General features: G+C 39.0%; 1 protein-coding gene across 3 annotated transcripts in view; it reads left to right on the forward strand.

Moving 5' to 3' along the window:
- Nucleotides 1-18,794, forward strand: part of PIAS1 (protein inhibitor of activated STAT 1) — a 73,732-nt gene that overhangs the window by 25,037 nt on the left and 29,901 nt on the right. For 2 of the 3 annotated variants that reach the window (XM_035130659.3, XM_088657349.1), the window contains exon 2: nt 3,900-4,344. In XM_035130659.3, coding sequence (XP_034986550.1) covers nt 3,900-4,344 — 445 coding nt within the window. Of the gene's footprint in view, nt 1-1,870; nt 1,945-3,899; nt 4,345-18,794 lie in introns of those variants that run through there. The other variant, XM_035130660.3, reaches the window with a different exon arrangement.

An 18,794-nucleotide genomic window follows, 5' to 3' on the forward strand; every position in this document is an offset into this window, starting at 1 on the left:
CCATATCCAGTTCTAACTGTATCCCCCTTACATATCCATAAACAGAATGGGGAACATGTGACTTTCCAGATGTTGCTGTAGTACAACTCCCATGATCCCTGACCATTTGCCATGCTGGCTGGGACTGATGGGCATTGGAGTTCAACATCTGGAGAGCTGCAAGTTCTCAACTTCTAGTCATGAACAAGTTGGAGGGAGTGTTGTGCTGCTTACTCAAAGTTGCACTGCACTGATCCCAAAATAACATCAATCTACATGCCCTCATCCACTGCTATGATGATAACCCTCTCATCATAGGCAGTGTGTTCCTTGGTTCTTACCGGTATATGGGCAGCATTACAAGTGTCCTCCTTCCAGACCAAACAGCTAGCAAGGGTGGAATATTCCTTATCTGTATATGACAGCTCACAGGCAGCATTCTGGACACCACATGCTCTGCTTCTCTAAGATTACTTCTTTGTGGTTTGGATAGAGCTATATCAGAATGATGACATCTGCTGTAGCCTCCCTGTCTTGGCTGCAACATGTGTTCAAGGCTTTGCGTGCACTGTGGGCAAGACTCAAATCAGTTTGGGTGTGGGGTAGCCTTCTGATAAGGATTTTTAGGTGTTCCTTCTCTCTACATTGAAGAATCTGGATGGAAGGTGTGTCCTCCAACTATGTTGCAGAATTTGACAGTTTAAACAAAGTAAGTGCCTCATGATGGAAACTTTTGAATGACACAATGCAACACTTTATTGCGCAAGATGGAAGTTCATTTTCTCCAAAACAACATTACACACCTGTGAAGATTGGCACTGCACAGTTGGAATACAGTTTCCTTTCCATGCCCAATTCTTAGAGATACAGGAGGAGTAAGAGAATTGAATATTTCCCAATCCCAGATACAGTGGTACCTTGATTTACGAACTTAATCCGTTCCGGAAGTCTGTTCTTAAACCAAAACCCTTCTTAAACTAATACACGCTTTCCCTAATGAGGCCTCCCGCTGCCAGTGGCCTTCCACCGTTCAGATTCCGTTCTTAGACTGAGGTAAAGTTCTCAAACCAATACACTATTTCTGGTTTTGTGGAGTTTGTGAACCAAATTGTTCTTAAACTGGACTGTTCTTAAACCAAGGAACCATTGTACTTCTTTTATTTCAGTGAGCATCCTCATATAAAGTGATGCTAGATGACTTGGTCAATAAAGAAGATGCACATGATTCATGAGGTGGGGGCTGAAGGTGGCAAGGTTAGGTTCTACATCTGATGAGAGTCATGCCATGAATAATGCAGGCAACCACCACATGGGAATTAGTATATAAAGTAATGTGGCCAGACAGGAAATATTAGGTTCTTGCTTATAGGCTAAATGGTAGTCTTTAACTCTATGAGGTGATGACAGAGTGTAAACAAACAATATTTCAGATAGACTGAAAGGACCAGTTGAAACTATTAGCATTTTCTACTGAGAAATGGCTTTCCATCTCATTCTCTAGTTTTGCTTCCTCAAATATTATATTAAATATTATATTTATTTATCATGGGGTCACGAAGAGTCGGACACGACTAAACAACTAAACAACAGCAACATTTATTTATATACTGCCTTTTCCACAAACTGGGTCACAAGGTGGCTTACAAATAAAAAAATACAAAACACAGATAAAATAGAAAAGCTGGGAGGAAGTCACTGGATTAATTAAAATTAAAACAGTATAAAAGCAAATCTATTAGAAATATGAATAACAGCAACAACAAAAACCTCACAGCAGCAATCCTTTGCTTAAAAACAGTCAGTCCCTAAAGGCCTTTACCTGCTCGCAGAAGGACAACAAGGAGGGAGCCAGTCTTGTCTTAGCGGGATTTGACACCTTTGCACAGGGCCTGCAAGATGGAGCTCTTCCACCAGGCCTTTGGTCCGGGCCCAGTCTGACCCCCTTCTTTCTATGGGACCCTGTATGTAAGTGGCCTCCTTGGCTCTTTCTATCTGCCCATATGGAACCAGCACGAGTGGCTGGGCCTGGTGAACTTTTAATTCCTTACCCCTACATTTTTAATTCGTGGGTTCCCACTTAATTTTATTTTGATTTTAAATGTGATTCGAATTGTGTTTTAAACTAATCATTTGATTTTGTGTTTTTAATGTATTATATATTTGGTGTTAGCCACCCTGAGCCTGGTCTCATCCAGGGAGGGTGGGGTATGAATAAAATGTATTATTATTATTATTATTATTATTATTATTATTATTATTATTATTATTATTATGGCTTGTTTTATCAAGGTGAATGTGGCATTCTTGAATACTTTTTTAGACTTCACAATCCACAGTCGCTCACTTTTATTCCTTAGGTGTCATATTTTTGTCCAGTTATTAAGATTTTTTTTTATGGATTTGTGTATCTTGCTGCACAACATATAGAAGATGTGGGGATAGATCCTCAAACACACAGGGTAGTTTTCAGTTGATTTAAAAGCCAGTTTGCTGCCTTTAAGAGTGTATGACTTTTTGAGCTTTAACTCCCCAAATTCTGGGTGTGTTAAGTATACTTTCGTAGATGGAAAAATATTTCAGACTTGTGAGCTCCACCCTTGTTTTTCTGGAAGCCAGTTCTGGAGGTTTAATAAGGCTCAGCCTGGCCCAAGGAGGTCTAGATTTTTCATATTCATAGGTGTCAGTATAAAACTTCCAGGGGCTGGAGCAGATGTAATGCAACCATTCACTTGAGAGTTGCAGGTTATATATTGCGTAAGCATTCCTCCAGCTCCTAGTTCTTTTGACAGTCTTTTGACATTTTGGATATTATGCACTGGAAGGATGGCCAGGAGCTTCTGCATTAGCCTTGTTGATTAAGAACAGAAGCACACTATTTATTTGTGATATTTGTATGCCTCTCCATAGCATGAAACTCTCTGGGTAGCATTGCAAGTAAGTAAAAAGCAACTAAAATACAAACAAAACCATTAAGGGGATGAGGATGGGGATGGGGATGGAAACCTACATTGATGCAGCGAAAAAGAACTTGCCACACACCCCAAATTAAAGACAGAATTTAAAATCCCAGAGATCCAGATAACCTAAATTTAGATAACCTAAATTATAAATTTAGGCCCAGGTGAACAGAAAAAGTCTTCCCCTGGCACTGAAAAAACACCCAAAATGGCACCAGGCACGAATTTTCCATACCTGGGAAGAATTTTCCATATCAGGGAAAAACAAATGCTGAAAAGGCTCTCTTCTCCCTGGTGGCTGCCCACCTTACTTCATTTGGCAAGAGCATCCAGGGAAGAACCTCTAGATATACTTTTAAGGTTTGAGGAAAGTATATCTGGAAGAGTGGGATGTTCCAGGTAGCCTGATCCCAAGGCACTGAAAAGCTAGAATGGGTAGAGCCATTTTTAGAGAGGAAGAGATCTTAGGGCAAATTGACTTATGCCTGCAGTAGTGAAAGTGTTTCTCAGGACTTCTGCCTCAAGTTTGAAGAACATTGCAATCCACTGTGGGTGGCTACTTCACAAACTCATCAAAGTTAGTAGGGACATGGCATTTCATTCCAAAAGGGCTTGTAGGGAAGTCGTTTATTTCTGCAGCCTCTCATATCTGGAACTCTTTCAGAGAACAACTCTGTGGAACCACTCCGTCCCTTCAAACCAACGTTCAAAGCCCATCTCTTCTGTGTAGCCTTTGACTTAAGTTTTTATTCCTCACCCATCGCCCAAATGATACCTAAATATGTGGAATTGCATTTTCTTATGTGTGTGTCTTGTTACCCATGTCTCTCGCCTCCCTCCTAAATTAGGCTGTAAGTTCCTTGGGGCAAGGTTCTGTCTTGCTTTGCTTATTCTGCAAAACACCCTGTGCAATGATGGTGCGATATTAATAACACTTATCCTGGCTTTTTGTTTGTCTTCAAGCAAATGGTGATGAGCCTCCGAGTTTCTGAGCTGCAAGTGCTTCTTGGATACGCAGGGAGGAACAAGCACGGCCGCAAACACGAACTCCTTACGAAAGCTCTGCATTTGCTCAAATCTGGTTGCAGTCCTGCTGTCCAAATGAAAATCAAAGAACTGTACAGGCGGCGGTTCCCACAGAAAATCATGACCCCTGCAGACTTGTCCATCCCCAGCGTCCACTCAAGCTCTATACCTGGTACTTTGTCACCATCTACCATTCCACAGCTTGCTTATGACAGCCACCCTGCAACATCGCCATTGCTCCCTGTTTCTCTCATGGGACCTAAACATGAACTGGAACTGCCCCACCTTACCTCAGCACTCCATCCTGTCCATCCAGACATAAAGCTTCAGAAATTACCCTTTTACGACTTGTTGGACGAACTGATAAAGCCAACCAGTCTAGGTAAGGACTCACCTCTTTGCCCTGGCCTTTGACACTTGAGATGTATATTTTAGGACCCACCCTATGCTTCTAATTTTAATTTGTTTTAAACGGCGTTTAATGTTATATTTTAAATTGTTGTGACCCACCCTGGTGGTGAAGAGCAGGTAATAAATCATATTAATAATAAACAATGATTGTTACTTTTTACAAATGCCCTCATTGTGCATGGGGGTGTAGGGAATAAATACAAGGTCATACTTCTCCTTCCTTGGGATTCTGGTGCATAGGTCTTTTGATTGCCTTATCCAGTCTGTCTTAATCATTTGCTAATGTGAGGGATGGGGTGGATGGCCCATTGCAAAAAAGTTTAATCTGCAGACGAGCAAGAGGGAAATGAGGTTACAAATATCGCCAGCATATGTAATTAAATGTCTTGAAGCTACTATGGGTGTAGCCCACAGTTTTGTCAAACATTTCACCCAGAGATCGTTTGAAGGAGCAGTCATTTGGCTATCTTTTCAAGAATGCAGTTAACCTACTATTTAATAATGTGAAGAGTAGGAAGTTTTGTCATAACCAATTTGCAGTGGTTCATTCACAAATTAATCTCCAAGGAATGTTTTATAGGAAGCTAGCTGTGGAGTACTACCTTAAATGTTGGTAAACATTTAAGTCTGAAAATCTATTAATTTAGCATTTCACATAGATCCACAAAAGTTTGCAGTTCACAAAAGTGTGTGTGTTAGCTTATAACTTATTATAGTCTTTTGGGGCACTCTTCCAGTTCATACAGTTCAGATCTGGCAAGGCGACCTCAAGCTTGAAAAGGTGCTCCTTAAAAAATAGATGTGAAGATAAGCATTTTTCAAAGTTATTTTGTATTGTCATGGAAAATGTTACAATACATTTACTGTCCTTTTTTTTTTTTTTTGAATTTCATTTATTTATTAAGCATCAATCTTTGTACAACTCAACATAAACAATAAACAAATAATCTGTAAATCAATGAACATAAAAAATAATCCGTAATATCCACAAATAATAATCATAACAATAAAAAACAAAAAACAAAAAAAACAAACATACAAACAAAAACAAAAAAAAACAAAATATACAGAGTTTCACCATTTACCAATCACCAGTTACCAATCACCCCCCAGCTCCTACCCACCCCCATAAGCTTCCCTCCTTTATTTACCCGACTTCTTTTTTCACTTTGGTTTCAATTTCTAATTATAGTCCATCACTTATATATTTTCTCTGCATGCATTCTTCCTTTCCTGTATTCCTCTATCACTCTTATCTTATATCTCCACTCTTTATTTTTATAACCCTTCATATCTTTTTATTCTAAACATGTGAACATACCCTCTTTTAAAAAATATTTTTTTATATATTCATCATAACTTTCCCATTCGCTTCTTAACTTTTGTTTCGGTTGATTTCTCAAGGCTACTGTTAGCTTGGCCATTAATAAGTACTCACTAAGCTTGTTTATCCACTCTTCTTTCGTTGGTATTTTGGATGTCTTCCAATATGTAGCTATTAGAACCCTGGCTGCTGTGCACGCATACAAGAACACTGTCTTATTCTTTGGGGGGATCTCTTCGCTTAATAAACCTAATAGGTAAATCTCTGGTTTTTTCTTTATCGATTTTTTCATCATTTTCTTTAATTCTTCATGAATCATTAACCAAAACTTTTTTATTACTTGACACGTCCACCACATATGTATAAATGTGCCAGGTTCCTGATTACATCTCCAACATAAATTATTTTTCAATTTATATATTTTGGCCATCTTTACAGGTGTTAAGTACCACCTAAAATACATTTTGATAAAATTTTCTTTTATATTATAAGAAGCCGTAAACCTTATGTCCTGCTTCCATAATTTCTCCCATTGATCGATTTGTATTGTCCGACCGAGATCCTGGGACCATTTGATCATAGATTCTGTCGTCTCTTCTTGAAATAAGTCCCACCCCAGTAATAGATTATATGTTCTGGATAGCAAATTGCTTTTATTTTCAATGAATTCTCTTTCAAATAATGAATCTTCTTTTGCAAAACCTATCTTTTTGTCTGCTCTAAATATATTGACCAACTGTATATATTGCCAATTACTGATACCATAACATTTTAATTCTTCATATGACTTTAATTTATACCCCTCATGGTGCTCTTCTATTAATTGTTTGTATATAGGCCATTTTGTATCAGTGGTTAATTTTTTGCGTGCATAAGCCTCTATGGGAGAAATCCATAGCGGCGTTTTCAAATCAATATACCTCTTATATTTGACCCAAACCTTATATAATGCCCCTCTTAATATATGGTTGGTAAATTCTTTATTTATTTTAGCTTTTCCGTAATTCAGGTATGCATGCCAACCATAGCTAGAGTTAAAGCTCTCAAGATCCAAAATTTTTGTATTTTCTAATTTCATCCAATCCCGCATCCATATTAAGCATTCTGCCTCATAATATAATCGTAAATTTGGTAGTGAGAGCCCCCCCTTTTCCTTCTTTTGTGTCAATAATCCAAATTTTATACGAGGTTTTTTGCCCTGCCATATAAATTTAGTTATGTCTTTCCTCCAGGTATCGAAGCAATCCTCTTTTATTATCACCGGTATAGTTTGGAATAGATAAAGCATTTTTGGTAATATATTCATTTTGATAACTGAGACCCTTCCCCACAATGATAAATGCAATTTGTTCCACCTATCCAAATCTCTTTTAACTTCTTTCCAAACTCTCTCATAATTATTTTTGAATAAATTTATGTTCTTCATAGTGATATCTATTCCCAAATATTTGGCTTTATTCACAACTTTTAACCCCACCTCCTCTTCTAATTTCTTTTGGTCTTTTTCCTGTACATTTTTTATTAATAATTTGGTTTTTTCTTTATTTAATTTGAATCCGGATACTTCCCCAAACTTTCTAATTATTTCCAATGCTTTGCTAATGCTCTTCTCTGGATCCTCTGTTGTTATTAGGATATCATCCGCGAAGGCTCTCACCTTGAAAATTTCCTTTCCTAGTGTGATTCCAGTAATTTCCTCCTCAGCCCTTATCTGATTCAGCAGTACTTCCAGTGATAAAATAAACAATATCGGTGAAAGGGGACACCCCTGTCTAGTTCCTTTTTCCACTACAAACCAATCTGTTTTATCTCCATTTATAATTATATTTGCAATTTGCTTTTGATATATTGCTTTAACTCCCCTACAATAATCTTCGCCTAGCCTTGCCATTTCCAAAACCTTATAGAGAAAGGATCTTGATAGGCTGTCAAACGCTTTTTCCGCGTCCACTAGTACAAAGCCGGCTCTTTTACTGGGTCTAAGTTCCAAATATTCTATTAAATCAATAACTACTCTCATGTTAGTTTTTATATATCTTCCCGGTAGGAACCCTGACTGATCTGTATTTATTACATCTTTCATAACCCTTTTTAATCTATCAGCCAGGATTCCCGCAAAGATCTTGTAGTCATTGTTTAACAGAGAGATCGGTCTGTAGTTATTTACCAATTCTCCATCCGTTCCTGGTTTGTGTATTAGTGTAATAGTAGCTTCTTGCCAGGATTCTGGAATTGAGCCTTCTTTCATGATTTTATTCAGCAGGATTTTCAATGGCAATACTAGCGAATCCTCAACTTTTTTATAATGTATCGCAGCTAGCCCATCTGGGCCAGGTGCCTTTCCTATTTTCATCTTTGCAATTGCCTGGTGTACCTCCATCAGCGATATTGGTTCATTTAAATACTTCATATTTTCCTGATTAACCATGGGGATTTCCTTCCCTTGTAAATATTTCGTTACCTCTTGTTCTGTCTCTTGGCCTTTGCTATATAATCCTTTAAAGAATTTTAAAAAACCCTCTTTAATTTTCTCCTCTGTATCTAGTACCTGCCCTCCATATACGATTTTATTCACATATCTTTCTTTCTGTTTTTTCTTTATTTGCCAGGCGAGCAATTTTCCAGGCCTGTTCCCGCTTTCAAATGTTTTTTGCTTCATCCACTTTAATTTATTCTCCAGCTCCTCCGACAAAAGTGTGGATAATTGAGACTGCAATAATTTGGCTTTGTTTTTTAATTCCTTATCTCTTGGGTTCTTATTTAATAGCCCCTCATTCAATTCTATCTCTTTCTGTATCTGTTTTAACTTAAGCTCCTTCGTTCTTTTTTGTATTATACTCTGTTGAATATAGAAGCCCCTTATGTATGCTTTCCCCGCATCCCAGACCGTTCTTATATCTATATCTTGTGTCATATTTATATCAAAATATTCCTTCATTCTTTTTTGTGCCTCTTTTACTATTTTTTCATCATTTAATAACCACTCATTCATCCTCCAACTTTTATTCCTTCTACTACTCCCTTTTAACTCCAGCTTCATCGGATTATGGTCTGTGATGGATTTTGGCATTATTTCAACTTTAGAAATTTTTGTCATTAAAACTTTTGAAGCCCATATGGCATCAATTCTGCTGCAAGATTTGTTAGCCTCCGAATAAAATGTATACTGTCGCACTTTATCATTTTTCGCCCTCCATGCATCCTCCAAACCGTGGTCGTCCACCAGTTGGAAGAAGGTCCCTGGTAATCTTCCTGATTTTAATCTTGATTTAGCATTGTTTTGGGATCTATCCCATTCTACTGATGTCACCCCATTCCAATCCCCCATTAATATCATATCATCATCATTATAATCATTTAACATCTTATGCAATTTCTCAAAGAAGGGTCCTTGATTCCCATTTGGGGCATATATTCCTACTAAAAGTAATTTCTTATTTTCTTTAATTACTTGTACCCCCAGTATCCTTCCCTCTTGATCTTTAAATTTATATTCAGCTTTTAATTTGGGATTTATATACATGACAACTCCCCTTTTTTTTACCTTATCTGAATTTATATATTCTTCTCCCAGTCTTTTGTTAATCAAGATCCTTTTATGTTTTTGTGCGATATGTGTCTCTTGCAGACAGATCACGTCCCATTTCCCCTTTTTTAATATATGTTCTATTTTGTTTCTCTTTTTCTTATCATTTAGGCCATTTACGTTCCAGGATGTTATCCTAAGCTCCATTTGTTATATTCACTACAGTCGAAGAAATTTAATCACTTTATTTGAATACCTTACAGAATCACCAACAGAAATTCTAAACCAAAAGAAAGCAAAGTCACTTATAAAATGGTTCTTCGTTATTGTGTTCGTTTTACGTTGTCACCCCCAATCTCTCTGCCTCCTCCTCTCCTACTCCTTCCTCTTCCTCTCTTTCCGAATCCCCCTCTTCCCCCAGTTCCTTTCTATATGTTCTTCTAACCTTCTCCATCACATCTACTGATCTGATAACCTTCCTTGTGTCTTTAATGGTGAAGGACAGACCTTCCGGGACTAGCCATTTGAATCTAATCCCTTTCAGTTTCAGCGCGTCTGTTAGAACCTTATATTTTTCCCTCTTTTTCAAAATGCGCTTTGGAATTTCTTTATATATGATTACATTATTGCCATCTATTCTCAATCTCCGTTTTTGCAATATCTTATCCTTTAACAATCTGGAATTCAGATACACCAGACAATCTCCTGGACCTCTGTATTGTTTTTTCCCCTCCGGTCTCACTCTAAATATTTTATCCACATCCATTATCAACTCTTCTTCTCTTACTCCCAGCCATTCCGCTAATTCTTTTATCAATTTACTCATAATATCCTCTCCCTGCACCTCCGGAACGCCCCTAAATCTCAAAATTAACTCCCTCTGATACATTTCCAAAATCGCAATTTGGTCCAGGATATCTTCCTGGGCCTGCTTCAGTTGACTCATTCCCACATTAGTGGTATCTTGGTATTTCTTTAAATCTCTGTTCTCTTGCTGGATTTTCTTTGTAATATCTTTCATCATCTCCTCTTGTTTCATCACTTTTGTATTTACTTCCGCCACTGATTTTTCAGTCTCCATGTTTTTGATTGTTAAATCCTTTATCTGTCCTGATAAGTCCGTAATTATTTTCGAATTTTGTTCTATCAATTTGGAATTCTGTTCTATTTTGAGTCCCATATTGTCCAGCTTATCATTCAATGTTTTGTTCATATTTATTATCAATTCTCTAATATCTGCATTATGGTCCATTTCCGGAGCAGATTGTCTTCTCGGCAGAGCCGCTGGGATCGTCATTTGAGATTGTCCTTTTTTAGTTGATGTCATGGTTCTTCCTCTATATACACAATGTACAAAGTTAATCAATTGCAGTCCCCACCCTATATTGATCAATTAAATGCACCTTATCCTTCCCCCCTTTTTGAAAGTATCAAAATCCCCCCCACCGCTCAAACCAACAATATCCCCCTTAAATCAAACCACAAATTTCATAATTGATCCAAGCTAATTAATCTAAATGATCCAATCTGATTAATCTAATTGATCCAATCCAATTGATCCAATCAATTCAATTTAACCTTCCAAACTTTTAGTTTCTAAAAAAATATATAATAATTTTCCCTTTTATCGAATTAAAATTAATTATACACCTTTACTTATACACCTTGATTCCTGGGAGTTTAGGGGTAATTACACTCTTAGTTCATCCTTTCCATTCCACTATATGTAAAAGAAAAAAGAGAGATACATTCAATACATTAGATTCACTACTTTCAGTTCATTTAATAACTCATTCAATTCCCTTGTCCCTCCACTGGGTGTCGCTATGAGAGCGTTTCTCCAAGTTTCTGTGAGATTCCTATGGTTTCTTTCCAGGTCTGCAATATGTATAGACTCTATCGTTCCTCTGTGCAAGAAGAAGGCGGAAGTGAACTCAGCGTTTTTTAACTCTCTTTCGTCGCCATTAATCCTTTATTTATTTATTTTCTCGGCGATCTCCTGCGCTCTCCCTCGTATTCCTGATTTCTCCCCTCATCGATCCCGTCCTCTTTCTCCTCCTCTCGCTTTTCTATTTAGCTCTTGTTTTGATTTTATTTCGAGAGCCTCCTCTCTCTTTCTCTCTCCCCCCGCCTTCCCCGCTCTTGTTTACTGCTTTTTGCTATGGTGCGCGTGTATTTCAACATATATTTCAGCCTCCCTTGCGATCTCACAGTTCCTTTGCTTTGTATATATTTAACTATTAGTTTCTCTGCCTGGGTTTTAAAAAGCAGTTCTTACAACACAGTTCTCTTTAAGCGCTGGGGGTTTAAATCCCCTCCTTCGCTTAATACTCTCCCCAGGCAGTCGCTTACTTTATCCTCCCGGTTTTGGACTTCTGCTCACAGCGTTATAAAGAGTGTGTATTTACCGATATGAAGATCTTTCCTGCATTCCAGCCCATCGAGTAAACACGGAGCTCCGGTATGTTTTAAATCTTTTTTCAGCCGCCGTTTTCTCTTACTTCTCTTACTTCAAACTTATCTCTGGCCCCGTTTGTTCTCTTATAATGTATTTCCGCTTCTTAAATGAGTCCCTTGTTCGTGTTTATTGGTAGTTGTAGCCTTATTTGGGGGCCAGCTAAGCGCGGCTTTAGAAACGGAGAGTTCGGCACCACTCACCAGATCGTCGCGGCGTCACTTGGCTGAGGCGGCCCTTCTTACATGCGCTGGGGGGGTCTTCTTCTCCCTTCCACTTTTCAGTGCCGGGAATTCAAGAACCCCTCGTTTTGCGCTGCTCTGGTCACCACTGGTCTGAACTATCCTCTCAGACCTTTTTTGGGGGGCAGAAATTCGCCGAAACTGCCCCCCCAGTCCCCAGCCAGGAGCGGAGAAAGTTTCCCTGATCTGCCTCGTGAGAGTGCCTCGCCGGAAGTGCCAATACATTTACTGTCCTTGTCAGAGCATTGTTCACAAATATTCGTTAGCACTCTGTCTCAAGGTAGTAAACAAATGGGTCTGAAACACTTAGTATTTTGAATGTGCCCCTCATTTTTTGGAACACTTGTTCAGTCTCTAAAAGGCTGATGTAAATTCCAGTCACTTGTGACTCTTCCTGCCTGGATTATAGCCAACCCTGCAGGGTCTCTGGCTTTCTATCCTTCTAGGCCCTTTCCTAGCACAACAGGAATTTTTGTTTCATGCTGTCATCTTGGTGGCTTGTGGAAGAGCTCAAGAAGAGTTGTTTCCTGTCACTGTCACTCTTTGGAAATCTTTTATTTTGTCAGTGGAGTTAAATACTTTCTGGACAAGATGATTCCCTTTTCGAAATACTTACATGGTAACCATTCAAATTTCCTTCCAGTCCCTCCACCCCACCCTTGTTTGGTAATAGCAATCATTAATGGCTAAGGAATTTGACCTCTTTGATATCTTGAGAAACAGTGTTCTGTCCTGATAATTAATAATGAATGACACTATGCACCTCTCTCTTTTAATGCATGTAACAAGGATGATAAGTTCGTTTAATATCCAATGCTTTCCTTGCCTGATTGCAGTTGTCTGTGGATTAGTAATTGTTTGAAAGATGATCAACTCACTCTTGATTGTCTAAGAAACATGGGAATAAATTTCTTGCTAGTCCTGGCCAGATTCTGTCTAAAACATTTGCAGCATAAATCCCACCCCGTCACCATGCCAGTTCTGCTGTTAATAAAAGGGTATGGTTACAATGACTGCAACAAAGACAGATTTATACTCCTTCTGGCCCTAGGAGAGCTTTGATAGACCTGGTTTCCTAATGAGAAGGCAAGACAAACATTCCTGATTTGGTGGACCATAGTATCTGGAACACAACTGCTTGACAATTTCCTTAACTGTAGCAAAATTATAGCTACCTCTAACTCTAGCAACTTCTGGCATCCCTCTCTGATGCAAACTGATTAACAACATCTAAGGACAACTTTTTATAAGGAACCATCTGGGCTTCCTTTTTCTCCTGTAATTTACATGGGAGTTCATTTGGGTTGAAAACTATGTAGCGGAAAATGTCATTTAACTGTGCTTTGAAGCAGTCCATTTTCCATGGGTTCTGTTGTGTAAGTTGATTTGTGTGAAGCAAGTGCAATTCAGCCTCATATATCCCTACTATAGAAAGTGTATGAAAGACTCCTGTTTTTATTTTGCTGATAAGGGCTGTTAGAAAAGAGTGCTGTGATGACACCTAGAGATGGAGAACAAACATTACACCATAGTTTTAGTACAACAAGCATGATAGATGAAAAAGCAATCTTTTAGTCCTGAGAGGTTCCCAAATACAGTAGCTATGGTAAGTGTAGAAAAGACATTGCATATATGCTTCTTGTAGACCCATCCAATGTCAGTGGTGTTAAAAGAATGTACAGTGGTACCTCAGGTTAAGTACTTAATTGGTTCCAGAAGTCCATACTTAACCTGAAGCGTACTTAACCTGAAGTGAACTTTCCCATTGAAAGTAATGGAAAGTGGATTAATCTGTTCCAGACGATGAAAAACACCCCCTTAAACAGCAATTTAACACAATTTTTACTGTTTAATGAGACCATTGATCCATAAAATGAAGGCAATAATCAATGTACTGTACTATAAAATAAATAAGACAGTATTTTAGATGAAAAAAATTAACGTTTACAGTGGTACCTTGGGTTAAGTACTTAATTGGTTCCGGGGTACCATTCACACCCCAAAAAGTATTTAATCCGAGTGGCGATAGCGTGTGTGCGCAAAGCACGCAGAACATTTCTGTGCATGTGCGAAGTGCGCGGTTTACCTCTGTGCATGCGCGAAGTGCGTGGGTCACTTTTGCGCATGCACGCGCGGCGGAACCCGGAAGTAAACACTTCTGGGTCCGTGGAGTACTTAAACTGAAAGTACTCCAACTGAAGCGTACTTAACCCGAGGTATGACTGTATGTTTGTGCATGAGACTTTTCTCCAAGCCATTCAAGGAGTCTTTGGAGAAGATGTCTTTATTTTCCACCCCACTCCCTAATTCTAATATGCTTTTCTTGCAGATTTATCTAATGAGGTTGTACATAAATCTCATAGGGTGTCTTGTTGAGAACAAACTGAACAGAGCCTCCTTTGTTAATGCCCCAAGGAATCCCGACTTGCCACATCTGGGTGTAATACCTTTTGCTATTAATAATAACCCAGTGCAAGCCACTTAAATGATTCATGAGGATGAATGGGAGTGAAACCAATATGTTTGTATTCTAGTTTATTTAAAAACACGAGCTGATCTGCCTCAGGTGTACATCTCTTAACTTTGCACAATGCAAAAGAGTTGAATAAGGCTAAGGAGCATTTTCCACTGACAATGAGCATTTTATAAAGGGCTTGGAAGAAGATTTCAGGTTCTCAGGCATGTGGACTGTCTACCTGCTGTTTTTATTTCTTTATTAGGGCACTTATACCCCACCCTTCTATGTCTGACAAATGAGCCACTCAAGGCACTTATGAATGATGTTTAACACATTTAGCAGTACAATCTGAAGAGAGTTTTTAAGTTCTGTTGAACATGCTTAGAAATCCTCCCTATGACCAGAATCCCTGATAAGGTAGTGTTTCGGCTTACAGTGAGGAGTCTTAAGTATGTTCAACCAAACGCACTAAGAAATCCTCTTCAGGCATTGGCACTAAATGTACAAAGGTCTGGAGAGCAGCCAGCATGTCTGGGGGCATTGGGGCAGGATTGCATGCTCCTGTCCCCATTTTAATGCAAATGCCAGAACATGGCTATAGAGATGCATATGATCCATGTGCTAGTGACTGCCAATTCCAGATACCTGAGTGATTTTTCTCAGTAGTTTCATGTAGATGTTGCAGCTATGTGTGACACTATACAGTGGTACCTCGGGTTAAGAACTTTACCTCAGGATGAGAACAGAAATGGTGTGGCGGCGGCAGCGGGAGGCCCCATTAGCTAAAGTGATACCTCAGGTTAAGGTACCACCAGCTCAAAATCTTCATATTGAAGACCTTGGCTAGATTTAGAAACTTCTGAGAATAGGCAAGTGGAAACATGCCATATTGGGTTAGACAAGTTTGGTCACTCTAGCTAAGCTCCTTGTCTCCAAGAGTGGCTAATATTAAAATGCCTGAGAGGAACAGGACAATTATCATTTTGACGTCATTCACATTTTGTTCTTGGCAACCAGAATTCATTTACAGTTTTAAAATGAAAAATACTGTTTCCCAAGGAACCTGCTTGCACAAGGTAACTTGAAACCTAGGGTTCACAAATACATTTGCCAGTGAGCACTTTATTTGGGTGGGGAGTGTTTAGCAGAGGAAACAGTTTTTTAAAGTTGGCAAAACAAAAATGTATAGAGAGTGCCTTTTTTGTTGTTCGTGGGATTAGTATCATGGATTGCTACGCAAACACACTATTCCCTACCCCAGTAAAACCCCTTTCCTGGGCAGGAAGTACCAAAGAGATGTTTTGTTTTGAGAGGGATGTTTGAGAAAATCAAGCATTATGGACTTCTAGCTGGCTACCAAATCCAGGCCAAATTTGTGGGTCCCTGCTTAAAACTGTGAATATTTGATAATTTCAAGTCCATAAACTTTTGGCACTTCTTGTTTTGTCAGTAAATAATACTTACCTTTTTCATAACCAATAAAGATTTTATTATGTGAATGGCCTATGGCCCAAGCATTAATAAACTACATCTACATCAAACATTTTATTAGGGAAACTGAAACTCTTGTGGGGGTGGGAAGCAATGGAAGAGAATGCACATACAGTTTTATGTTTTGTGATAGGATTTCAAAAGTTTTACAATTGAGTTGAAATAATTTGCTGCTTTCTTCTGCTCTGGATGTGATATTCTAGTGCAACAGCTACTCTTTTCGTACAGTTTAAAAAACATGGAATACAATGAATTATTATTATTATTATTATTCCTTGGTATATTTTGCATTTCAAAGCTGAAATTCAAATGAAAACTTCAGTTTAACATTTTGAATTCTGGCAGACCACATTCAGATTCCACCTTCTATTGTTCTAATATATTTTGTTCGAAATCTTTCCCTATTTTTTAAAATGAAATTAGGATCTTTTTAATATCCTCTTCACCTCCTTTACTGCTGCTTCCCCTGCTCTGCTATCTCCATCTTGAGGTAACAGGTTCTAAAACTGGGGGGGTTTCTCCACGCCACTCACTTGCAGTCTGTACTCTGGAAAAATCTGAGCCTCATCTGTTCATAGACCGACTAGCCATAAATCCAGCAGGCATTTTGTGTCCCCAAAACTCTGGGCTGCTTTTCTGTTTGACTTAGTGGTGTTTTGTTTGGCACTTTAAGAAGTACTGTATTGCTTCAAAGAAAAGTCCTCCTCAAGAGGGAACTGAAAGATCATAATGAGCCAGAAAGCAGCAGTGGATTTTCATTGTTTGTACCCACAATACAAGGCTTGCTTCAAGCATTAATGGCATGTCAAAGAAGCATAAGATTTAGGTAGAATAGTGTTTTTTTCTTTGGTGTCTGCAGTTTGTGTCTTCTGCATAGAGCAGCTACCATGTTGTCTAATGTATTCATGGCCACAAGTATGGACCCATCTGCTTACCAAGGCCGAGTGTCCCAGCCCATCAGCATTAAGGTCACTTGTTGAGTGCCTTGCCTCCATTAGGCTCTCAGATGTCTCATGGTATGAAGAGAATAAGAGACGAGCGTTGTTTGGGGTGTTAGCTTTTCGCAAGTGTCAGAAAACCATGCCTCTTCCATGAGCCCTTTGCTCACCATCAATCATCCCGCAGTCCCTGAGCATGTGCAGAGGGCTTGAGAAGGGTGGTGGGGGTCTGATCTCATTTGTTCTGAGATTTGGAGAAGCTGAGAAACAGCAAGAGTGTCTTGCACTGTTTTGTTATTTTTGAGGAATATCTCACATCTCCCCCAAGCCTTCTGCATGTGTGCAGTGACTCTCTATGCAGAGAATTGGTGATGAGCACAAATAGGAGCTGGCTAGTAAGCCAAGTGGAATTTTTTGGGTCTTTGCAAAACCATGCTGCCTTACACCACCCACATTGCCTTCCACTATGCCGTGGGTGATTCTCAAGAATACTACCTCTTTTCAACCAGTTCTAAGAGTTGATGCCTGTATGGCTCTTATTTACAAATGCTGGATTCTGCTAGTGGGAATTATGCCTGGCTTCATTCAGCAGAATCCTTAGGAGTTGCACCGACCCTTCTCCAAAGGCCCATGGCAGAGAATAGTATCTGTACCTAAATATAGGATCTTTGTCCTCAAAATGACATGCTGAAGCTATTTGAAGGTATGGAGGAATGAGTGGAAATGAACACACACACACACACACACACACACACAACCACACAAAAGGGCACAGTTTTCTCTTGCCCCTGTTGGGTCAACAGTTAGCAAGTGTCTATGGCCATGATGTTGCTATAGGTGTGCCATAGGCTGTGCATTATCTGGATGCATCAAGCCCTGGCAATACGTGTCAGAATTCTTGCAGGACTATACTTCCGTTGAGCCACTGCATCTCTTATGGACCTTAATATGTATGCTATAATGTTGTGCTGTCTCCAGGAGATTCCTTTTGCATCACTTTCTCAGCAAGAGAAATGCAATGCATCAATTCAGCAACAGAACTTTCTCATTTTAAATAAGTCGGAGTTTATTGTACTATGAAACCTACCCAGCAGACAGTTACTTCCCTATATGTTTTATTCTTAGTCATCACAGTGAGCTCTTTAATTATTTAGCAATGGCCAATTTGCTAGGGAAGATGGAAGGCATTCTTAGCTAATAAATTGAGCTGATGACCATTGAAATAGAGTGGCGCAGCCTGCTCTAGGCTGAATAGTACAGTGTTCATCAAAGGCAGTAGAAGAGCATTTCTGAATGATTATCGGAGGGGAGCTTTTCCCAACACGGCAAGAAATATTTTAAAAGAGAAACATTGTGATGCTATATTTAGCCACTGGCTACTACCAAGGGAGAGAGACGTGCATTCTTTTTTTTAAGCGGAAAGAAATAGAGACATCCAACTAGTTTTGATAAATTCTGGCAGGGAGATTTTACAGATTTTCTTTCATGTCTTCATATTTGAAACATTTTCTCCTGTAGCTCTAATTGCATCTCTTAACCCCAATCTTCAATATACACAATTTACATACACCTTCACTTGGCCAAACACTTTGTTTGTGTTTCACATGCATATCTTTTAATGTGCCTAGAAAGGAGAGCCAGGCAGTGTGATGTTGTGGATACAGTGTTGGACTCGCATTTGTCCATACAGCCATGGATCTCCATGGACTCTTCTGGCCTGATATACTTTGCATGGTAGTTGTATGATCCAGGGAGAATCAGCCACGTGTTGCTGTCAAGCTCCTGAGGGGAAGAATGAGACACAATGTACCGTATATTCCGGTGTATAAGGCGACTGGGCGTATAAGACGACCCTCTACTTTTCCAGTCAAAATATAGAGTTTGGGATATACTCACCTTAATGAGTATATCCCAAAATTCCAACGCACACCAATTAAAAATTTTCTGTATCTCTTCCTCTCCCCGCTTTTTAAACACCAGTAAATGA

This window comes from Zootoca vivipara, chromosome 13 (assembly GCF_965207765.1).
Source record: "Zootoca vivipara chromosome 13, rZooViv2.hap1.1, whole genome shotgun sequence".
NCBI classification, from domain to species: domain Eukaryota; kingdom Metazoa; phylum Chordata; class Lepidosauria; order Squamata; family Lacertidae; genus Zootoca; species Zootoca vivipara.